Source organism: Mytilus edulis, chromosome 9 (genome assembly GCF_963676685.1).
Source record: "Mytilus edulis chromosome 9, xbMytEdul2.2, whole genome shotgun sequence".
NCBI classification, from domain to species: Eukaryota; Metazoa; Mollusca; class Bivalvia; order Mytilida; family Mytilidae; genus Mytilus; species Mytilus edulis.
The window spans coordinates 3,880,675-3,905,756 of record NC_092352.1 but is presented as its reverse complement, the minus strand read 5'-3'; the positions used below and the strand labels follow the sequence as shown (position 1 = coordinate 3,905,756).

General features: G+C 32.3%; 1 protein-coding gene across 6 annotated transcripts in view; it reads left to right on the top strand.

Annotated features, from left to right (window-relative positions):
* Positions 1-25,082, top strand: part of LOC139487522 (inositol polyphosphate multikinase-like) — a 48,952-nt gene that overhangs the window by 16,718 nt on the left and 7,152 nt on the right. For all 6 annotated transcript variants that reach the window (XM_071272382.1, XM_071272381.1, XM_071272384.1 and 3 more), the window contains 3 exons: positions 9,673-9,786; positions 17,412-17,600; positions 18,662-18,834. In XM_071272382.1, coding sequence (XP_071128483.1) covers positions 9,693-9,786; positions 17,412-17,600; positions 18,662-18,834 — 456 coding nt within the window. In that variant the 5' untranslated portion in view covers positions 9,673-9,692. The remainder of the gene's footprint in view (positions 1-9,672; positions 9,787-17,411; positions 17,601-18,661; positions 18,835-25,082) is intronic.

Sequence of the window (25,082 nt, the reverse complement as noted above, 5' to 3'; positions counted from 1 at the left end):
GATGTTAAGCAATGAATAATCAATCCATGATTGATAACATGACAAAGTCATTGACAATGTATCCATGATCCTTTTAGTGGGGCTCATCACAATAAATAATACATGTAAATCTCTTTATATTTATTGTTGGTTAATCAGGAAACTTTGACTGGGGGATAACACTTTTTATATCAATTAAAAGAAGAGAAAATACTTCCTTTAAATGAAGGAATAAGATTGTGATACTTTATCAAATGTTTATAATTCTATCCAATGAAATATTGATTTGAACTATGAAATTGTATAAAGTGCTATTGATTTGATATTATTGCCTTTCTACTTAGCATAACATATATATGTATATTATTATTGTATGGACTATGTACACTCAGTGAAGTAAGTAAAAGCCTAAGTAAAGTCCAATAATAGTTTGGGTTTAGGGGGTACTTTATTTTATTGTCCTTAGTAAATTGCATATAAATTGTTTGGTTTGCTCTAAGACTAGGGTGTAAGAGATAAATTATAATGAGATTTCATGCTAAGGATATTTAGCTGGTAAGAAATTGTTTTCTTTGATTTAGTTTATATTATGGACTAATAATGGAGACAGAAGAAATTAGCTGACTCTAGGAAGTTGTAATTTATTGTAATATAATGATTGGGCAATATGCTATACTTTGAAAAAATGATTTTGCTAGTGGAAAGATAACCATTTGCTTGTATAATCTGGGTTAAAGGTTCTACTTCCTTCGTTGGAATGAAAAAAGTTGAAGACTTTAATTCTTTGTCATATAAGGAATTAGAAACAAAAAGTTTTGTTTTGGGACTGTACTACAATATAATTAACAAATGATTAAACAATCTGTCAAAAATAAAAGATAGATGGAAATTGTTCATTGCCCCTAAGCCAAAACAAACTTTTAAATTTATTTTACATGTTTATAGGATGTTTATTTAATTATAGATACATTTCATGACAAAGTGAAATCCTGTTTGTTGATTGATATTGTAGAATATAATGAAAACTATATCATGTGCATCTGACTTGTCTAATTTAAGATTTGGGGGAAAAAATATCAATGAACTTTTAATACGGAAATATTTGACATTAGCCCAATGCCTCATCTTGCATATGAATATAAATAACTACTTATAAATATGGGGGTGCATAAAACACTGCATGTATTATTATGTACAGGGTGAAATAATTTTTTTGAACAAGTTTGTTAATCTTATCACTCCTATAGTTAAGGTCCAGTATTGAATGTGTGTTTCCTGTCAAATTGTTGCTAGATTATTAAAGAAATTGAATAGAAACACTTGAACCAAAAATGGAGTTATATGTGTTTTTTTCTCCCTTGTGACAATGCTGGACAGGGATTACTATCCTTTGGCACTGACAGCAGTGTAAACTTATTGTATAAAGCTATATATTTCAGATAATAGAAAAACCTAGATGATTCACATCTTGTACTCTAATGCCTTATGATACAAAGTTTCCATCTTTCATATGTCAATGTCCTTGATATAAAAAAAAAAAGGAAATGTGGTATAATTGCCAACAAGACAACTATTCACCAGAGCTCAAATGACGGAAGATAAAAGCAATTATTGATCACCTTCAACAATGAGACAAACCAATACTGATAGTCAGTTATAATAGACCTTGAAATGAAAACATTGTGAAACAATTCAAACCAGAAAACTTATGGCCTAATACAGCACAATACAATTTACTTTAAAAAAAATAAAATATGACAGGCATAACCCTAAGACAAGCACTGAACTACAGTCTCCTGACTCAGGATAGGAACATAATTGACATAAAGGTCTGTCTCTCAGATGCTTAACTTGATGTATGAAATGATTGGACAGTCTTTTTCCTTTCTTGCTGACCTTATTAACATGGATCATTGATTACAGACATTAAACATATTAAGTTCAATCACGATAATTAAAGCAAGGGTTGTGTGTGTACTTTATATGGATTTTTAACTTGACTAGATGTGCAATGCTAGTATAATTGCAGTAATATTATTGGTAAATAAGAATTGATTTTTAAGGGCCTTATGAAGAAAAACATTCATTGGCTTCATTGATTAGCTAGTACCCGTCTATCCGTAGTTCCATTAATATTAGCTTTCTTCTTTTATAAATATTTTCCACTCTCTTAATTTGAAAGCTGATCAGAGATGGGATTGAGTTTAGGGATTGATCAGTGGTGCATCAGTAATACATTTCTTTCCATGAAAATAAGCCAAAATCAAATGAAATATTAAAACTTGTATTCCTTCAAAAATTGTACCAGACTCGATTGGAGCACTCGATTTCACTTATTAAATATATCCTGTACTAACTGATCTTCATGTCAAATACACCAAGAGGTACACTCACTGATCAGTAGTCTGTTGAAATGTAAAAAAAATTATTTAATTTACCATAAGAAAATGTTTGTTTTAACATGTTTAAAATTCAATAACTTTAATACGTTTACTGTATTTTAGTCGTTAAAAAATTATATATAAAATTAATATGTTTTGAATGTAGATTTATTTTTGTCAACCCTTTTTAAATTTTTAATGATTTCAATGACGCATTAGGATAAGGTATTCATAATCTCAAGTTTTAATTCATTGATTTATATAAAAATAACATACAGAGTTTAAGTCGTAGTAGATGTTACCTATAGACTATCTAAATGAATCCTCCAATTTGCTGCAAGCACTTTACTAGGTCATCAGGAATGCTCTGAGAGGCCAACAGATGTATAAATACAAGTAAACAAACATGTACTTTTAGGAGTAGCCAGTTATTGTTTGTTATGATTAATTGTGTTTTCAGTTCAAGAACAAAATGTACCTGGTGAGCTTTCTTCAAGTTTGGTTCCAGGTTTTTAAAGAAATATTGATTATGATTTCTGATTGAATGGAGCCCAATTCTTTTGAAATTTTAATAAAAAAAAGTATTTTTTAAAGGAATTCGTAAAGGATATAAATCACAAATTTATTCTACACCAGTAACTGGAAATAAACAGAAGCACCAGTAAACCAAACAGAAACCAGGTGAAATGGTTTTAAGCTAATTGTTATATGAATAAAATATAGTTTAAAACCCTCTGTCAATCATTGCAGATCAGTTTTACTAATTTGAGTCTAGCTCTATGACAACCTTAATTTTGGACAATCTAGGCCTATAATAAATGATTAATATTTATACCTTGCATAGACATTTGATGAAACACTTTAAAAGTTGGAAAAGATTATGTCTCTTGAGCATGTTGAGTAATATACAAACATTATTGCATCATAATGCAAAAGGAAGACAAATTTTGCCTACATAAAATCGAAAATCATTAGAGAAACAGATTTCAACACCATTTCTCCTGCAATTCAATATTTTTTCCAATATTGAACCTTTAAATTTTAATTTATTAAAAGCTTTAAACAATCACTCCATTAGATATCGAAGATTTATCTATCTAGAATGGTGGAATATTGTATAATAATTGATGTAATTGTAGAATCTAGAAATTATTTTGGCATTTATAAATGCAATATAAATAAATCTGCACAAATGTCATCTGAATTAATAGACATTTCAGGAAATGCTATATACCACATAATAATGCTTTTAGAATTGAAAAAAGTAATAGATAACTACACCACATTACTATAAATAAAGGAGTAACTTCCATGCAGTAAGACCCCTTTTTGGCCCCAAAATATAGCAGTTTTTACAACATTGTTAAAGTGTAAACTTTTAGCTATTTATTGGAAAGTTAAGAATACTTCTGTTACATAAATATTTACTGTTTTTAACAATACAATGCACATGTATCGGGTACTATCATCATTAAGTCATGCTAAATTACTGAAATTTCACAACTTTTGCATTTGGGTTAAGTTTTGAACGGTTTCTGTCTTAAATGGAAGTGGCCACATTTTTTATCATTCTTGATATTTAAATGTAAGTTGTATTTGATGATAATACGTAACATATATAAAGGTTGAGGGTGAACACGGATGCAGCGACTTTCATTTTTTGATAAAAAACATCTGAAAAGTGACATATTTTGGCATATTTGATAGATCTTAATCAGTTCAAAATCTTTCACATAAACTAATTGAATCTGCTGAAGAAAAGTGTTATAAAGGTTTCCAAAATCTTTCATTAAATGAACCTGAAGTTTGAGGCCAAAATCAGCCATTACAGGACCTACTCCTATAATGCTATGAAAATTAATGTGTACAGTATTTATATATAAAATATTTTCATTTTATAAGCAACAAGAAAAACATCACAAAAATTGTGAATTCAGAGTACTTATTTAAACATGGCATAACTCCAATGTGAACTGACAGGTACAGTGAACTGTTATCATTATTGATTGGAGGACAATAAGAATATTGATTAAATACAAAAATATTTTTCTTCAGGATTACTGTATTACATTTTTCTTCAGGATTACTGTATTACTATTTTATCCCCTGTTATGGTATGGCATAGTAATAATTATTTCTTAATATGCATTGATAGATAATTTCAGAATTAATTTCCTTTACTTTAATTTGTAGCCAGATAAAATAGAATAAATATGATAATTTAACACCTCAAACATGAAAACAGATATAAGTGTTGTGACAAATTGCATGCCATGGAAATTAGTTAATTATCTATTTATATATCAGATTTTCGACTAAACTTTCTTTAGATATATAGAAGGCAACTACTGGTCGATTATATCTGTAGATTGTCTTTAGCTAAAGCCAGGAGCGATGATAGAATCCAATGTTTTGTTTCCCAGAGTTTTTGTTTTTTTGTTTTTTCATTTACTATAGGATAAATTTTAACAAATAAGATCTGGGTTTAACTTTGTTCTAACATTTGATAAATATAAATTTGTTTTATTTTGGACACGGAAGAGAACTATTAAACAACAAAACTTTTCAATATATAGTTGATGATCTTTGTTATCCATGTCATTGTTAGTTTATTTTCTATCTATAGATGAGTTTGACTCTGGTATCTTTTGTCCCTCTTTTAAAGATAGATTTCTTACTAAAAGTGGATTGTCACGAATGGCAGATGACTTTTAAAAAGTGATATGACTAGAGAATGGAGCTTTGTAAGATCTTGGTCAATAGAGCATGTTTACTGTAGCTGTATTTATATCTTGGTTTCATTCAAAACTGGAAGTAGATTTAAAGAAAATATTTGTTTCATAGCAAAATTAATGCTTTATTGCGATTCACATTTTATTGACATTGTATAGAAAAAAAATCCTTGGTTGGGAATTACTGTCTTTTGGTTTATTGAATGTTCAAACGATTTTACTACATGTATTTGTTTTCTGTTTTTGTACGTACTTTTAAATCTCTTTGGTAATTAGTTTTAATTCATATCATACAATACAGAGTGGAATCAATAAGCAATAATAATTCCTATATATAACTTCTGTAATAGCTAGTATTCTGAAGGAGACAGGAAATTACTCTTTCTAAGGTAGGGTGTTTAGAAACTGGATTTGAAAAGTTTATAACTGCTAATAGAAAAGGTTAAAAGTTTTATACAGTTTTAATGCTTAATTGTATTTGTGAAGCAATCAATAGACTGGAACTATTTCTATTAAAATGGATTATTAAAATGACTGATTTAGGATATAATTTTACATTTATTATAGTTTACAGTGCCAAAAATCTTAATTATGAATTTGTGAAAATATTTAAGTGCGTTTGTTTAGATAAAAATAATTAACTTTCAATTAATAGCTTTAATAAAATTGAAAAAAATCTGTTTGATTTATTTAAATGAAATTCTTCATGTTTTAAGGAATCAAATGGTTATCACCTTAACATGAAGGGCGTATTGCGTTTCTGCAAATTTTTCAAAGTCCTATGATACTTCGTTTCCGAAGTATAAGTTTCCGCAATTTGTATTTATTACTTTCCGCAATCCACAATCCGGAAATTTACCTGGTAAATTATAAATATTTAGAAAGAAATTAAAAGAAAAGGTTTTGGTCTTATATCTACAATTTACTAGATATAACCAAGGTATTTCATACATGTCATATTGACTTTGAATGTGCAATGCATACTGCTTTTACAAAAACATTTCCTGCTGCAACAATCAGTTGTTACAGATTTCATTTAGCACAAAGTTCGTGGCGAAAAATTTAGTCGTTAGGTCTTAGTGCTGATTACAAAGACAAAGAATCCGATTTTGGTAAATGGCTAACACATTTCTTTGGTTTGGCTTACTTGCCAACTGACAAGATTGAAGAATGCTCCATCTGACGATAAATGCATGAAGTTTGTTGATTATGTATTGGGATTTTATATCGATGGCAATTCCGGATTTCCACCAACCCTTAGGGCATCACCTCTTGACTCCCAGGAAAAGAGGAATACTATATGGTGTTGATTTTTTATGGCCCCACAACGAAGTTCAGCTCCGCTAATTTTTGCCGAAATTACAGGCTTTGGACTTTGATAAATTGTTGAAAATCACAGTTATACAGACTTTTATTTTAAACGCCTTCAGATATTGGGCTGATTGTTGATATGTCAGACTACCATCATGTTTGTGTCCACGTGTGTTATTCAAATTTCAGATTTTTCAACATTTTGGGACGGGGCCATTCGTGTTGTTTTGACACATCTAGTTTATGCTCACCTGAGCAGCAGTTTTATGCTAGCCATCCTAACATTTTTGTCTTTGTCAATGTGTTATTGAAACTGCAAACAACATCATACATAAAGATGAGAACTCTAACTGTAAAAAATATGAACAAAATACAAAACTTGTAAACGGTGAATGTACTACTGTGGACTTTGTACGACGTGTTGGATCTGACTTATGACAATATATGAACTCATATCAAGATATATCAGATTAGCATTGACTTTTGAACATACATTCTCATACATTTTAATGAGGAATTTTACTTGCATGTTATGATGACCTTTAACTTAATATATTATGGCTTTGCTTTGGTTCAACAGGTATTCCTTTTATTAGCTCACCTGTCCCGAAGGGACAAGTGAGCTTATGCCATCACTTGGCGTCCGTCGTCGTCTGTCGTCTCTCGTCGTCTGTTGTAGTAAACTATTTCAAGAATCTTCTCCTCTGAAACTACAGGGCCAAATACTTTCAAACTTTAACTGAATGTTCCTTAGGGTATCTAATTTATAAATTGTATCCGAAGTTTTGATCTATCAACAAACATGGTCGCCATTGCTAAAAATAGAACATAGGGGTCAAATGCAGTTTTTGGCTTATAACTCAAAAACCAAAGCATTTAGAGCAAATCTGACATGGGGTAATATTGTTTATCAGGTCAAGATCTATCTGCCCTGAAATTTTCAGATGAATCAGACAACCCGTTGTTGGGTTGCTGCCCCTGAATTGGTAATTTTAAGGAAATTTTGCTGTTTTTGGTTATTATCTTGAATATTATTATAGATAGAGATAAACTGTAACAGGAATAATGTTCAGCAAAGTAAGATTTACAAATAAGTCAACATGACGGAAATGGTCAGTTGACCCCTTTAGGAGTTATTGCCCTTTATAGTCAATTTTTAACCATTTTTCGTAAATCTTAGTAATCTTTTACAAAAATCTTCTCCTCTGAAACTACTGGGCCAAATACTTCCAAACTTTAATTGAATGTTCCTTAGGGTATCTAGTTTGTAAATTGTATCCGAAGTTATGATATATCAACAAACATGGTCGCCATTGCTAAAAATAGAACATAGGGGTCAAATGCAGTTTTTGGCTTATAACTCAAAAACCAAAGCATTTAGAGCAAATCTGACATGGGGTAATATTGTTTATCAGGTCAAGATCTATCTGCCCTGAAATTTTCAGAAGAATCAGACAACCTGTTGTTGGGTTGCTGCCCCTGAATTGGCAATTTTAAGGAAATTTTGCTGTTTTTGGTTATTATCTTGAATATTATTATAGATAGAGATAAACTGTAAACAGGAATAATGTTCAGCAAAGTAAGATTTACAAATAAGTCAACATGACGGAAATGTTCAGTTGACCCCTTTAGGAGTTATTGCCCTTTATAGTCAATTTTTAACCATTTTTCGTAAATCTTAGTAATCTTTTACAAAAATCTTCTCCTCTGAAACTACTGGGCCAAATACTTCCAAACTTTAACTGAATGTTCCTTAGGGTATCTAGTTTGTAAATTGTATCCGAAGTTATGATCTATCAACAAACATGGTCGCCATTGCTAAAAATAGAACATAGGGGTCAAATGCAGTTTTTGGCTTATAACTCAAAAACCAAAGCATTTAGAGCAAATCTGACGTGGGTAATATTGTTCATCAGGTCAAGATCTATCTGCCCTGAAATTTTCAGATGAATCAGACAACCTGTTGTTGGGTTGCTGCCCCTGAATTGATAATTTTAAGGAAATTTTGCTGTTTTTGTTTATTATCTTGAATATAATTATAGATAGAAATAAACTGTAAACAGCAATAATGTTCAGCAAAGTAAGATCTTCAATTAAGTCAAGTTGACCAAAATTGTCAATTGACCCCTTAAGGAGTTATTGCCCTTTAAAGACTTTTTTCACAATTTGTTCATCATGTTGACTTACTTTAAAAAATTTTCTCCTTTGAAACTGCTGTATCAATTTCAGCCAAACTTAGTCTAAATGAGTTTCAGAGTATCTAGTGTAAATTTTATATTTTATTTCCTTGTATGTCAAGAAACATAGCTCCTATGGCTAAAATAGAACATAGGAGAAAATGATTATTTTTTTTGGCTTTTGAAGAAAATAGGACGATCCAAAAAACATTTAAATAAATTGAAAAGCCAAAATAATCATTGATGAGAGATTTAACCAAAAGAATTAAGGTGAGCGATTCAGGCTCTTGAGAGCCTCTTGTTATTTGTGGAAAAGTAATAATTAATTTTTTCCAGAATAGTTACTTTTTTTCAGGAAAAGAAAGATATTTATTTGCTGAAAGGTAGAATTTTTTTTTTTCGAATATGACATCTTTTTTTTCCATAAAAAGTAACGCCAAGTAATTTGCGGAACTTTAAACGCCGTGATAACCAACAGTTATTGGCTATTATCTGAACAATTTACTAATGCTGCACTTTTAAATTAAATAAATTTCTTAAATTTAACATAACAAATTGACACGAAAGAATATTTCATTGAGTTTTGTTTAGCCCACCTGACCAGAAAGGCCATTATCATCTATTAGACATTTGTTGTTGTCTTTCATTGTAAAATTTTAAAAAATCTTCTCCTTTTAGTTGATATTGATATGTGACACTAAACAACTAAATTCTTCTGTCTTGTTATTAAAATACTATTACTTTGAACACATTGGATCCTTAATGTTGTTATTGAAATACATAGTTAGATAAAGAAACACATATTTTATTTTTAATTGTTAATTGAAATACATGGTTACACATGAAACATATTTTCCTTTATGTTGTTATTGACCCAGACTGACACATGAGTGTTTTCTTCTATACAAGTTTGGTGATCTAATTCCATTACCTGTTTCGCCAACACTCAAACATTATTTTAAAACTAGGTAGGAAAGTTTTCATTGCTCAGTTTTATGATTTACTGATTACATGATAATGAATACTACTTATACAGCTAGCAGGTTCTAAGGAAAACTCTGTTTACACTGCATGTTTTGTCTCCTTTTTCAGACAAATAAAGAAATGCACTGATGTCTAAGTTTCTTAACTCTCCTCAGTTGCCTCCTGGGACAAAACCTCTGCCTACTCAAGTAGCAGGACACAAGTATGGTGATGGTAAAATAGGTATGTACATTAATACATTAATGTCTCCCAATAGTTACTCCACATTATTTATGTATATCAGTGAATTATTTACTCTGAAATCGCTGTAATTTTATTCTGATTGTTATGTTTTAGCCAATTTAATATACATTAAAAAAAGGTAATAGGAGTACGACTAAGCCAAAAATACTGTATATACAACAACATGTAACTCCTCAGAACAAAACAGACAAACAAACAAATAGAAACGAACAACACATGGTCCAAATAACCTTGGTACATGCATCGAATGTGATGGGGTTGACCCAGTTTAACTTATATGCATGACCTCCGGTTTTTATCATCTAGAGGATAGATTGTAAAAGTAAAGTGTGCGTTTAGAAGCCTTCCCAGTGCACCTACCTACAGGATGAAACTTTCATTATACCAAAACCGTTCAAGGACCAAAAAAGGAATTACCAATTTTTTTAAAGGATGCCAGGTGGAATTTCCCATTAAATTACTTGTGGGTGTAAAGTTACTTTTAGTTAAAGGTCAAATCTGCAATAACTTTTAGATAACTTTTAGATTAAAAGATTTTGGATCACAAACTAGAACTAGAAAGGCCATTGATTCTGGGACAGACAGACTTAATGAAACTTGACCCCTAGGTTTATAGATCTTGATCCTCTTACTTTATGTTTTAAAATCTTAAATGCATATCTATCTTAGAAAGCTTAACATTACTTGTGTGGTGACCTAACAGGTTTTTCACTAAATTGACTAGACTACATGACAGTTATTCAGTGACTAGACAACCTGTATGTTTATAAGGTCTAGCATTCTGCTAGACAGAAGCATCCGTGTTAAGCTGAGATATACATAAAATGGTTGATCAGTGAACCATACACTGCACATTAATTTCACAAGAAAATATTAAAATTAAAAAGAATTAACATATTTATAACATATTATTGAGAAATAGACTTAAATGTTTTTACTGCATTAAGTACAAATCTTTTTATAGAATAATTAGATCAAGCATAGATGTAATACCAAGTAGATTCAGTTTTTGGTTAAAATTTGTTACACATCATGTAATTCTTCAAACCTTCAGAAGCTTTTATATGATTAAAAGATAATGTCTGAAACAAAGCATGGTAAGAATGTGAAGTTTTGTGCTATATCAATTACATCAATTACATATTGTGTTAAACTCTTTTCTTTGGAATTTAGGGTTCATTTAGGGATGGAGTATAAGTTCTATTTGTCATAACTATTACTAGCTGCTGTATAAAAACAGTATTAGGTCAACGTGAGAAAAATATCAACTATAGGTGTTACCCACAAAACTGACGAAGGATTTAGTATTATCTTACCTCCTATACATTTCCAAGAATATGATTGGTTAAGAGCAACCGCGTGAAGACAGTGTATATTCCATATTAGGTGAGGCGTGGAGTTGTGCCCCTTTATACAAACAACACAGCGGTGATAAAGATATCTTAAAGGTTTCAACAGACGATTAAATGGATAATGAACAATTGAAATTAATTCCAATACAACACATTTAAAGCTAACAAGTTGTTATTGTTGGCATTTGTTTTTAAATACACCGATGGAAGTTGGTTCATAATACTAACAATATTGAAGACTTGATCACTTTTATAGGCCACTAGTCTAAATATCACATGTTAAGATAGAGGGTAAGATAAATTCGTTACATAGTGTGCTAGTGACCTAATACTATATATATGGGGTCAGTAAATTCCATATGGGGATTTGAGCTTCGCTCCACCCCACATGAAATTTACTGACCCCATATATATCATATTAGGTAACTAGCGCACTATGTAACATAAACCTCACCCTACAGTTTCTTAGCCTCATACCAAAAAGTTGATATTTTTTTTACATTGACTTTAAATTGGATATTATCGGTGGTCCAAGCCTAGTGGTTACTTCCTATATTTTTAGTGGTAAGAGTGTGCCGCAAAACAGGGTTACTTTTTCATGCTCTGCTGGTTGGAACAGGGTCCCTCTTTAATGTCCTGCGGATTAGAACAGGGTCGCTTCTTCATGCCCTGCTGGTGAGAATAGTGTCTTTTTTAAACAAAATATTTGTCTAGAACAGCATGGCTTGTTTAACTGTTGAAGATGCAGTCTAGAACCCGGGTGTAGAACAGCATCTATTTTATACGGTCTAGAACTGGTTATACATTTTCTGAGCTTTTCTAGAACAGGGTATGTTTTTCATTATTTCTATTTAGAACAGGGTATGTTTTTTCAATATTTTCTGGTTAGAACAGGGTATGATTTGGCAAGTGCTGTTGTCACAGTTATACCCAAAACGATAGTCAGTAACCCCCTGGGGTTCAACTGTCTTTTTCAATTTGCTCAGCTTATAATAAAATTACAATAAAGTTACAATAAAATGGATAATAAGGATGTAAAATTTGCCAATCCCTCTGTAAGGAAATATGATTATCGAAACTAATATAAACACTGCTAGTCATATATTAATCATAAGATTTAAATTTAATTGGAGTGTTATTTAATTGTTTGATTATAATCTAAAGTATTTACTGATCTTGATATAGTTTTTTATTTCCGGTTATACATAAATGTTGGATTAGTTGAATTTAAATGATTAAATGTTTAAAGTTATTGACTAGGCATGTAGACAGAAGAGATTTAGGCCTGAAGAAAACTGTGTAATTCTTTAATCAGATTAGAAAAGTGGACATTTTTATGCCCCACCTACGATAGTAGAGGGGCATTATGTTTTCTGGTCTGTGCGTCCTTCTGTCCATCCGTCCGTTCGTCCGTCCGTCTGTCCCGCTTCAGGTTAAAGTTTTTGGTCAAGGTAGTTTTTGATGAAGTTTAAGTCCAATCGACTTAAAACTTAGTACACATGTCCCCTATGATATGATCTTTCTAATTTTAATGTCAAATTAGATTTTTTACCCCAATTTCACGGTCCACTGAACATGGAAAATGATAGTGCGAGTGGGGCATTCGTGTACTGAGGACACATTCTTGTTACTTTTAAGGCCTAATTAGATTTTTTACCCAATTTCACGGTCCATTGAACATGGAAAATGATAATGCGTGTGGGGCATCCGTGTACTTTGGACACATTCTTGTTTATCAGTGTTTCTCAGATACCAATGATATTTCATATTCCCTAAAAGTATAAATTGCATATATATCCCATGAAATAATATGAAAAGTATTTAATTTTTAACCTGCCACATTATTTATGTATGTGCCTGTCCAAAGTCAGGAACCTGTTACTCAGTGGTTGTCGCTTGTATATGTGTTAAATATTTGTTTTTCGTTCACTTTCTTATATAGATAAGGCTGTTAGTTTTCTCGTTTGAATTGGTTTACATTGTCATATCCAGGTCTTTTATAGCTGACTATGGGGTATGGGCTATGCTCATTGTTGAAGGCCGTACAGTGACCTATATTTGTTAATGGCTGTGTCATTTTGGTCTCTTGTGGACAGCGGTTTCATTGGCAATCATACCACATCTTCTTTTTCATATTCAGCACATTTAAAAAAATTTTAACATCATTTACATGCAATACATTTTTAACCAGGCTTTGTCAGATACCTTTTATATTACATATCCTTATAAAATAAAAGTATATATATTTTATTTATACATGGAAATAATATAAAAAGTATCTAAATCTTAACATTGGTTGCAATAGAATGCTGTGATTTTCCAGTCTAATAAAAATAAATATTTTCACATGAGCAAAAAATTTTGTAATTTCATTCCACAATAGTTGTAGACAAGGCCTTGTCAGTTGCTTTGCAACAAAACAAAGTTTTTACTCAACATACAAAAAATAAAATATGCAGTCCCTTGCATTTCTGCATTTTTACATTAAAAGTCAATATGATAAAAAGAATTACTGATCCCAGATTTTTAACATTGTAATGTATAACTCAGGACTAATGACAACAGTAATAATTCAGTCATGTGTTAATGTACATTCAGGAATTTACATGTTCAGTCACAAGTTCAATACTTTCTTTAAACTGCGGACTAGACACTTTTTAATTAAAAAAGAACAAAATATCCTTCATTCCTGAAACAGTTTACTCCCTTCACAAGGCTTTTATTATAAAAAATAAGATGGGGTACGATTTCCAATGAGACAATTCTCCACGGAAACCATTAAATGACATGGAAGTTATCTTTAGAAATGCATTAAAATGAATAGCACAATATTAAATAGAGTATAAACTAAATTAATTTTAAATTATTCTCAATACATGATGAAGTTTTTGTAGATTGTTAAATGTTCTAAAATAATATATTATAGTGTTATCACTGTATAACTTTCATTTCTGACCTTGTAAAAGTACATTTTTAAACCCAAAATAAGTATTTCTAAAAAATATATTCTAAAAACATCAGATTCAGTTCCTATTATTTCGACTTGAACTGTATTATCAAATTTATCAAATTCTTTTTTTTTTTCCGTATCTCTATGACCTCTGAATTCTTAAGAAGAAGATATCATTTAAGATGGTCTTCTTTAAAAGATATGAATTGTAGGACTAAACATTTTATTCAACAGGGGGGTTGTAGTAACCTCCAGAATGTATTGACGTCATACAGTAAACATTGTCCTAAATAGATTATCTCTACAATAAAGCCATGTTATATTTTGTACACCCTTCAAAACTGATCATGTATATCACTTTAACTTCTAAATATATACCTCTATATGGTGTCATTAAATAGAGCCATTGTTATTTATAAGCTGTCTTAGATAAGGTTTCTTTATCAAAAACTTATTGTACACAATAAAAGAGCATTCTGAATTGCCTTATAGATTTATAGTCTACTTTTTGTTTGCTGAAAGTCAAATGAAATCGTGATATATCTACAAATTATTTACTTTTATATAAAACTGTCTGGTTATAGATCTAAGCTCCTCTTCATGGGCAACAATCACAAATAAATGAGCACTTGAATGAATATTTGTTTTATAATATTTTTATATATATATATATATATATAGTTTATACTGAAGTGAATATATTATGTCAAGTTTTTGAAAAATAAATATAACTAAAAACCAACAAATATTGGGCCCATAATCAAAAATCTAAGTACATGTTTAGATTCAGCATATCAAAAAACCCCAAGAATTCAGTTTTTATTAAAATCAAGCTAAGTTTAATTTTGGACCCTTTGGACCTTAATGTAGACCAATTTGAAAACAGGACCAAAATTGAAGAATCTGAATACACGGTTAGATTTGGCATATCAAAGAACCCCAATAATTCATTTTTTGATGAAATCAAACAAAGTTTAATTTTGGACCCTTTTGGCTCCTAATTCGTTGGGACCAAAACTTCCAAACCAATACAAACCTTCTTTTTGTGGTCATAAACCTAGTGTTAAAATTTCATAGATTTCTATAAACTAATACTAAAGATATTGTGCAAAAACCAAGAAAAATGCTTATTTGGGACCTGTTTTTTGCCCCTAATGCCTAAACTGTTGGGACTAAAACTCCCAAAATCAATCCCAACCTTCATTTTGTAGTCATAGACCTTATGTTAAAATTTCATAGATTTCTGTTTACTTATACTAAAGTTATTGTGCAAAAACCAAGAAAAATGCTTATTTGGGCCCTTTTTGGCCCCTAATTCCTAAACTGTTGGGGCCAAACACCCAAAATCAATCCCGACCTTCCTTTTATGGTCATAAACCTTGTGTTTAAATTTCATAGATTTATATTTAATTTTACTAAAGTTATGGTGCGAAAACCAAATGTCTTCGGACGAATACGACGCCAACATGATACCAATATACGACCAGAAAATTTTCAATTTTTGAGGTCGTATAATTAGAGACAACCTGATTTTTTGATAGATCAAAAGTTTTAGAAATTAATTATATGCAGTATTTGAAGTTGGGGTGGAGGGTGGTTGCAATAATGAACAAAAGAACTAAATGTGTGATTAAATTCAAAAACACAAGGCTTATAATTTTGTATGGAAGACACACATTTTTTCTACATAAAACTTACTTGTGACACTCAAATAAAAAAAGTTAACAGGCCATAAAATAGCATGTTATTTGAAAACTGAAATCAAACATGTGGGGTGCATGTTATAGTGAATACAGTAATAATAAACAAACACAATCCCCCATGTACAAACAATGTTACAAATCCAATATCAACTAACATTAAACCCTTCAGAAAGTGCTCTGAAAGGGTAAAACATAGTCTTTTTTGTTTTGTATAAATAAAACATTTGAAGTGGACTGTTTTATGCTGCAAAGGTTCACATTTTGCTGAAACCTGTTAAAACTTTTTAAATCATTACATATGGTCATACATCATGAAAAAGTTACTGAATACTTGTCATGCTTTGTGGGAATAGGTTTTAAATCTTGACAAACACTAAGTCTTATAGTTTGTAAATCAAATTGATCTTCCAAAAACTGTTCAAGATACATTTTAAAAAAATGCCATAGAATTTCTCTTTTTTTTTTTCCAAAACAAATATAGCATATGCATACTTTCTTAAAAGGACTATAATTGCATTGGGAAATTATACAGACTAGGAAATAAAAACATTGATTTCACAAAATTTGTAAAAAATTAATAATACGTTTTACAATTTGAATGAATTTTTACAAACATTGTTAAAATCTTGTTTAGTATCTGTAAAGAGTATCAGATCATTTTAATGTCTAAAGGTGTCTGGTTAACCACCATTGTGTATTGTTTGAATTGTGTCTAACTAAAAATCATTTGATATATCTTGTTTATTAGTGTGGTATTGTATTAAATGACATGTTATTGAAGGGGTTATGGTGAAAGATTTAGTATACATATTGTAATGGCAAAATAAGTATTACCTTGATTGTAAGAGGTATAAAGGAATCCTTTTGTTTATGTTTACATTCTATCGTCACTCTTATGAGTCCCCCAAAATTATTGTCAGATTTACAGTCAAACCTTCTCTCTCTGTAAGAAATTACTGTATCTTTTTATGTACCTACGACAAAATGTTAAGGGGGCATAATTATTAAACTTTGCAAGTCTGTCTGTCTGTTCAACTGTCCGTCTGTCCTGATTTAAATAAATTGTTTGTCCGGCTATCTCCTCCTACAGTTTGAGGGGCATCATTTGTCTTACAGACAGAGTAACAATTTCAAGTTGTATGTTAACATCAATCTTTGTCAAATCTAAATATGTGGAACTATAATTATAGATTATCATTGATCATCTCAACGAGATTGATTTTCTCACTTGAGCCGGGACGGCGAAAGCGAGAACGGCAATCGAGTTGAGATGATCAATGATAATCAGTTTATCGCTGTTTTACCTATGACGACGTTGTCAATTTCACATGCCAATTTCGTTAGCAACGCCACATGCCTGCTTAGTTTCTAGCGATAATTTTCCATCTCAAGCATGATATGAAAAATTATCACAAAAAAAAAAAAATCATAGGAAAAATGCACAAAATAGCGATAATCATGCATACAGCAGAGTATACAAGGGGGGCATTGTCCATATCTAGTTTTGACACTGTATTATAGTTTTTTACTAAAGAAAAACAGTGTTATTAATCCTGTGATATTTGCATGTTGTATACCATATTAATTTATATTTTTCAGGATGTTTAGAGGTTGATGATGGTACCATACTTAAACATGTGCAGCGTCCACCTAAAGGTCAGAGAGAATTAGACTTTTATGATGAAGTCTTCAAATCAACCGACGACAACACATTGGTAGAACTTAGACCATTTGTACCAGAATTTCATGGTGTTATCAATGGTGAAAAGAATGGTGGTGTAGCCAAACGTAAGAAAGAAGACCTTTTTTTATTATCTGTTGTGCAGCCTTTTTTGTTTGTCTGAAAGTTATAGGATTTAATATTTTTCTGCTACCATAATTTGATCTGTTTTCTGTATGTTAAACTAATCTTGATTGATATATAATTCATAGTTAAAGGACTATCATGTGTTATCAAGCTTATAAGTTTTAAATAACTGTCATGTTTAAATTCATTTAAATTATAAAGTTTGTTTTAAACATGATATATACCGACTTTGTAAATGAATTCAATTACCGCAAGTTGATCAGTTTAGGTTCAGAAATTAGGGCCGTTCTATATCTCATCTCTGATCTAACTCCCTGAATAAAGGTTTTGAAAAACAAAATTATTTATTTGGTAAATATCAAAAGATTCATCATTTACACTGACGTTAATTATGGTAACTGTAAGATATGTTAAATGTTGACCATGGTAATCCTGTGACATTTAAAGTAGATCATTATGGTAACTGTAAGATATGTTAAATGTTGACCATGGTAATATCCTGTGACATCTAAAGTAGATCATGATATAGATAAGAAGATCTTTCCAACTTATGTAAATGACAAAATTCTAGATATGTTAAATCTTACAAAAACAATCAAACCTATTCCTGACATTCATGAAATATTTGCCACTGGAAATAGCAAGTACATACCAATCATTTATCATCAATTTATTAATGGAATAATACAAGAGTTGTTTTTGGTCTTGACACTATATATAGCCCTGAACAGACTTGAAATATTTGCCACTGGATGTAAACCAAATAACAATCAATCAGTTTCTTTGTAGATTAGATATGTTTGTAATTTATCCCAACACCAGAAAGGGGTCATAAAAAATTGTGCTCCCATAGATAGCACTTAACATAAGCTATTGGATTTCTTGTCCCTAAGTAGACTGATGAGATAAACTTTCTTGTTACATAAACTTACTGTTATAAAGACTTTGCAAGTGTGCCAAGCATCAGTGAATTAATGTATTTTGAAATTCTTTTATTTTTTATGTAATAATTGTGAAATGAGTCTTTATCTTTATATTTCAGACCAGTACTTGAAGTTAGAGAACTTGATAAAGAAGCTTTCTAAGCCATGTGTTTTGGACATAAAGATGGGGAGGAAGACCTATGACCCCGAAGCTTCACCAGAGAAAGTAGCTTTAGAAATAGCCAAATTCCCTCCTGTTATGCAGCTTGGCTATCAGTTCTCAGGAATGCTGGTAAAATACCATTGACTGTATAATTATATATCATCAGCTCAGTAGTCAGGGCTTCAATACCTACATGATATAAAACATAGTATCAAAAACTTTCACATGGATAAATTTATAAATTACTATATATAAAGTTGACCTTTTGAGATTTTGGTCATTAAGCTCCCAGTGTTTCTACATATTGATACATCCCTTTCCTACAAATGTTTGGTCATTAAGCTCCCAGTGTTTCTACATATTAATACATCCCTTTCCTACAAATGTTTGGTCATTAAGCTCCCAGTGTTTCTACATATTGATACATCCCTTTCCTACAAATGTTTGGTCATTAAGCTCCCAGTGTTTCTACATATTGATACCTCCCTTTCCTACAAATGTTTGGTCATTAAGCTCCCAGTCTTTCTACATATTGATGCATCCCTTTCCTACAAATGTTTGGTCATAATGTTTGGTCATTAAGCTCCCAGCGTTTCTACATATTGATACATCCCTTTCCTACAAATGTTTGGTCATTAAGCTCCCAGTGTTTCTACATATTGATACCTCCCTTTCCTACAAATGTTTGGTCATTAAGCTCCCAGCGTTTCTACATATTGATACATCCCTTTCCTACAAATGTTTGGTCATTAAGCTCCCAGTGTTACTACATATTGATACATCCCTTTCCTACAAATGTTTGGTCATTAAGCTCCCAGCGTTTCTACATATTGATACATCCCTTTCCTACAAATGTTTGGTCATTAAGCTCCCAGCGTTTCTACATATTGATACATCCCTTTCCTACAAATGTTTGGTCATTAAGCTCTCAGTGTTTCTACATATTGATACATCCCTTTCCTACAAATGTTTGGTCATTCAGCTCCCAGCGTTACTACATATTGATACATCCCTTTCCTACAAATGTTTGGTCATTAAGCTCCCAGTGTTTCTACATATTGATACATCCCTTTCCTACAAATGTTTGGTCATTAAGCTCCCAGTGTTACTACATATTGATACATCCCTTTCCTACAAATGTTAGGTCATTAAGCTCCCAGTGTTACTACATATTGATACATCCCTTTACTACAAATGTTTGGTCATTAAGCTCCCAGTGTTACTACATATTGATACATCCCTTTCCTACAAATGTTTGGTCATTAAGCTCCCAGTGTTACTACATATTGATACATCCCTTTCCTACAAATGTTTGGTCATTAAGCTCCCAGTGTTACTACATATTGATACATCCCTTTCCTACAAATGTTTGGTCATTAAGCTCCCAGTGTTTCTACATATTGATACATCCCTTTCCTACAAATGTTTGGTCATTAAGCTCCCAGTGTTACTACATATTGATACATCCCTTTCCTACAAATGTTTGGTCATCAAGCTCTCAGTGTTTCTACATATTGATACATCCCTTTCCTACAAATGTTTGGTCATTAAGCTCCCAGTGTTTCTACATATTGATACATCCCTTTCCTACAAATGTTTGGTCATTAAGCTCCCAGTGTTTCTACATATTGATACATCCCTTTCCTACAAATGTTTGGTCATTAAGCTCCCAGTGTTACTACATATTGATACATCCCTTTCCTACAAATGTTTGGTCATTAAGCTCCCAGTGTTTCTACATATTGATACATCCCTTTCCTACAAATGTTTGGTCATTAAGCTCCCAGTGTTACTACATATTGATACATCCCTTTCCTACAAATGTTTGGTCATTAAGCTCCCAGTGTTTCTACATATTGATACATCCCTTTCCTACAAATGTTTGGTCATTAAGCTCCCAGTGTTTCTACATATTGATACATCCCTTTCCTACAAATGTTTGGTCATTAAGCTCCCAGTGTTACTACATATTGATACATCCCTTTCCTACAAATGTTTGGTCATTAAGCTCCCAGTGTTTCTACATATTGATACATCCCTTTCCTACAAATGTTTGGTCATTAAGCTCCCAGTGTTACTACATATTGATACATCCCTTTCCTACAAATGTTTGGTCATTAAGCTCCCAGCGTTTCTACATATTGATACGTCCCTTTCCTACAAATGTTTGGTCATTAAGCTCCCAGCGTTTCTACATATTGATACATCCCTTTCCTACAAATGTTTGGTCATTAAGCTCCCAGCGTTTCTACATATTGATACATCCCTTTACTACAAATGTTTGGTCATTAAGCTCCCAGTGTTACTACATATTGATACATCCCTTTCCTACAAATGTTTGGTCATTAAGCTCCCAGTGTTACTACATATTGATACATCCCTTTCCTACAAATGTTTGGTCATTAAGCTCCCAATGTTTCTACATATTGATACATCCCTTTCCTACAAATGTTTGGTCATTAAGCTCCCAGTGTTACTACATATTGATACATCCCTTTCCTACAAATGTTTGGTCATTAAGCTCCCAGCGTTACTACATATTGATACATCCCTTTCCTACAAATGTTAGGTCATTAAGCTCCCAGTGTTTCTACATATTGATACATCCCTTTCCTACAAATGTTTGGTCATTAAGCTCCCAGTGTTACTACATATTGATACATCCCTTTCCTACAAATGTTAGGTCATTAAGCTCCCAGCGTTACTACATATTGATACATCCCTTTCCTACAAATGTTAGGTCATTAAGCTCCCAGTGTTACTACATATTGATACATCCCTTTCCTACAAATGTTTGGTCATTAAGCTCCCAGCGTTACTACATATTGATACATCCCTTTCCTACAAATGTTTGGTCATTAAGCTCCCAGCGTTACTACATATTGATACGTCCCTTTCCTACAAATGTTAGGTCATTAAGCTCCCAGTGTTTCTACATATTGATACGTCCCTTTCCTACAAATGTTTGGTCATTAAGCTCCCAGCGTTTCTACATATTGATACATCCCTTTCCTACAAATGTTTGGTCATTAAGCTCCCAGTGTTACTACATATTGATACATCCCTTTCCTACAAATGTTTGGTCATTAAGCTCCCAGCGTTACTACATATTGATACATCCCTTTCCTACAAATGTTTGGTCATTAAGCTCCCAGCGTTACTACATATTGATACATCCCTTTCCTACAAATGTTTGGTCATTAAGCTCCCAGCGTTACTACATATTGATACGTCCCTTTCCTACAAATGTTTGGTCATTAAGCTCCCAGTGTTTCTACATATTGATACATCCCTTTCCTACAAATGTTTGGTCATTAAGCTCCCAGTGTTTCTACATATTGATACGTCCCTTTCCTACAAATGTTTGGTCATTAAGCTCCCAGTGTTTCTACATATTGATACGTCCCTTTCCTACAAATGTTTGGTCATTAAGCTCCCAGCGTTTCTACATATTGATACCTCCCTTTCCTACAAATGTTTGGTCATTAAGCTCCCAGCGTTTCTACATATTGATACCTCCCTTTCCTACAAATGTTTGGTCATTAAGCTCCCAGCGTTTCTACATATTGATACCTCCCTTTCCTACAAATGTTTGGTCATTAAGCTCCCAGTGTTTCTACATATTGATACGTCCCTTTCCTACAAATGTTTGGTCATTAAGCTCCCAGCGTTACTACATATTGATACATCCCTTTCCTACAAATGTTTGGTCATTAAGCTCCCAGTGTTTCTACATATTGATACATCCCTTTCCTACAAATGTTTGGTCATTAAGCTCCCAGCGTTTCTACATATTGATACATCCCTTTCCTACAAATGTTTGGTCATTAAGCTCCCAGTGTTTCTACATATTGATACGTCCCTTTCCTACAAATGTTTGGTCATTAAGCTCCCAGTGTTTCTACATATTGATACATTCCTTTCCTACAAATGTTTGGTCATTAAGCTCCCAGCGTTTCTACATATTGATACATCCCTTTCCTACAAATGTTTGGTCATTAAGCTCCCAGTGTTTCTACATATTGATACATCCCTTTCCTACAAATGTTTGGTCATTAAGCTCCCAGCGTTACTACATATTGATACATCCCTTTCCTACAAATGTTTGGTCATTAAGCTCTCAGTGTTTCTACATATTGATACATCCCTTTCCTACAAATGTTTGGTCATTAAGCTCCCAGCGTTTCTACATATTGATACATCCCTTTCCTACAAATGTTTGGTCATTAAGCTCCCAGTGTTTCTACATATTGATACATCCCTTTCCTACAAATGTTAGGTCATTAAGCTCCCAGTGTTACTACATATTGATGCATCCCTTTCCTACAAATGTTTGGTCATTAAGCTCCCAGTGTTACTACATATTGATACATCCCTTTCCTACAAATGTTTGGTCATTAAGCTCCCAGTGTTACTACATATTGATACATCCCTTTCCTACAAATGTTTGGTCATTAAGCTCCCAGCGTTTCTACATATTGATACATCCCTTTCCTACAAATGTTTGGTCATTAAGCTCCCAGCGTTACTACATATTGATACATCCCTTTCCTACAAATGTTTGGTCATTAAGCTCCCAGCGTTTCTACATATTGATACATCCCTTTCCTACAAATGTTTGGTCATTAAGCTCCCAGCGTTTCTACATATTGATACATCCCTTTCCTACAAATGTTTGGTCATTAAGCTCTCAGTGTTACTACATATTGATACATCCCTTTCCTACAAATGTTTGGTCATTAAGCTCCCAGCGTTTCTACATATTGATACATCCCTTTCCTACAAATGTTTGGTCATTAAGCTCCCAGTGTTACTACATATTGATACATCCCTTTCCTACAAATGTTTGGTCATTAAGCTCCCAGCGTTTCTACATATTGATACATCCCTTTCCTACAAATGTTTGGTCATTAAGCTCCCAGCGTTACTACATATTGATACATCCCTTTCCTACAAATGTTTGGTCATTAAGCTCCCAGCGTTTCTACATATTGATACATCCCTTTCCTACAAATGTTTGGTCATTAAGCTCCCAGCGTTTCTACATATTGATACATCCCTTTCCTACAAATGTTTGGTCATTAAGCTCTCAGTGTTACTACATATTGATACATCCCTTTCCTACAAATGTTTGGTCATTTAGCTCTCAGTGTTTCTACATATTGATACATCCCTTTCCTACAAATGTTTGGTCATTAAGCTCCCAGTGTTCCTACATATTGATACATCCCTTTCCTACAAATGTTTGGTCATTAAGCTCCCAGTGTTACTACATATTGATACATCCCTTTCCTACAAATGTTAGGTCATTAAGCTCCCAGTGTTACTACATATTGATACATCCCTTTCCTACAAATGTTAGGTCATTAAGCTCCCAGTGTTTCTACATATTGATACATCCCTTTCTTACAAATGTTTGGTCATTAAGCTCCCAGTGTTTCTACATATTGATACATCCCTTTCCTACAAATGTTAGGTCATTAAGCTCCCAGTGTTACTACATATTGATACATCCCTTTCCTACAAATGTTTGGTCATTAAGCTCCCAGCGTTCCTACATATTGATACATCCCTTTCCTACAAATGTTAGGTCATTAAGCTCTCAGTGTTCCTACATATTGATACATCCCTTTCCTACAAATGTTAGGTCATTAAGCTCTCAGTGTTTCTACATATTGATACATCCCTTTCCTACAAATGTTTTGTCATTAAGCTCCCAGCGTTTCTACATATTGATACATCCCTTTCCTACAAATGTTAGGTCATTAAGCTCCCAATGTTACTACATATTGATACATCCCTTTACTACAAATGTTTGGTCATTAAGCTCTCAGTGTTTCTACATATTGATACATCCCTTTCCTACAAATGTTAGGTCATTAAGCTCCCAGCGTTCCTACATATTGATACATCCCTTTCCTACAAATGTTTGGTCATTAAGCTCCCAGTGTTTCTACATATTGATACGTCCCTTTCCTACAAATGTTTGGTCATTAAGCTCCCAGTGTTTCTACATATTGATACATCCCTTTCCTACAAATGTTTGGTCATTAAGCTCCCAGTGTTACTACATATTGATACATCCCTTTCCTACAAATGTTTGGTCATTAAGCTCCCAGCGTTTCTACATATTGATACATCCCTTTCCTACAAATGTTTGGTCATTAAGCTCCCAGTGTTACTACATATTGATACATCCCTTTCCTACAAATGTTAGGTCATTAAGCTCCCAGTGTTTCTACATATTGATACATCCCTTTCCTACAAATGTTTGGTCATTAAGCTCCCAGCGTTTCTACATATTGATACATCCCTTTCCTACAAATGTTTGGTCATTAAGCTCCCAGTGTTACTACATATTGATACATCCCTTTCCT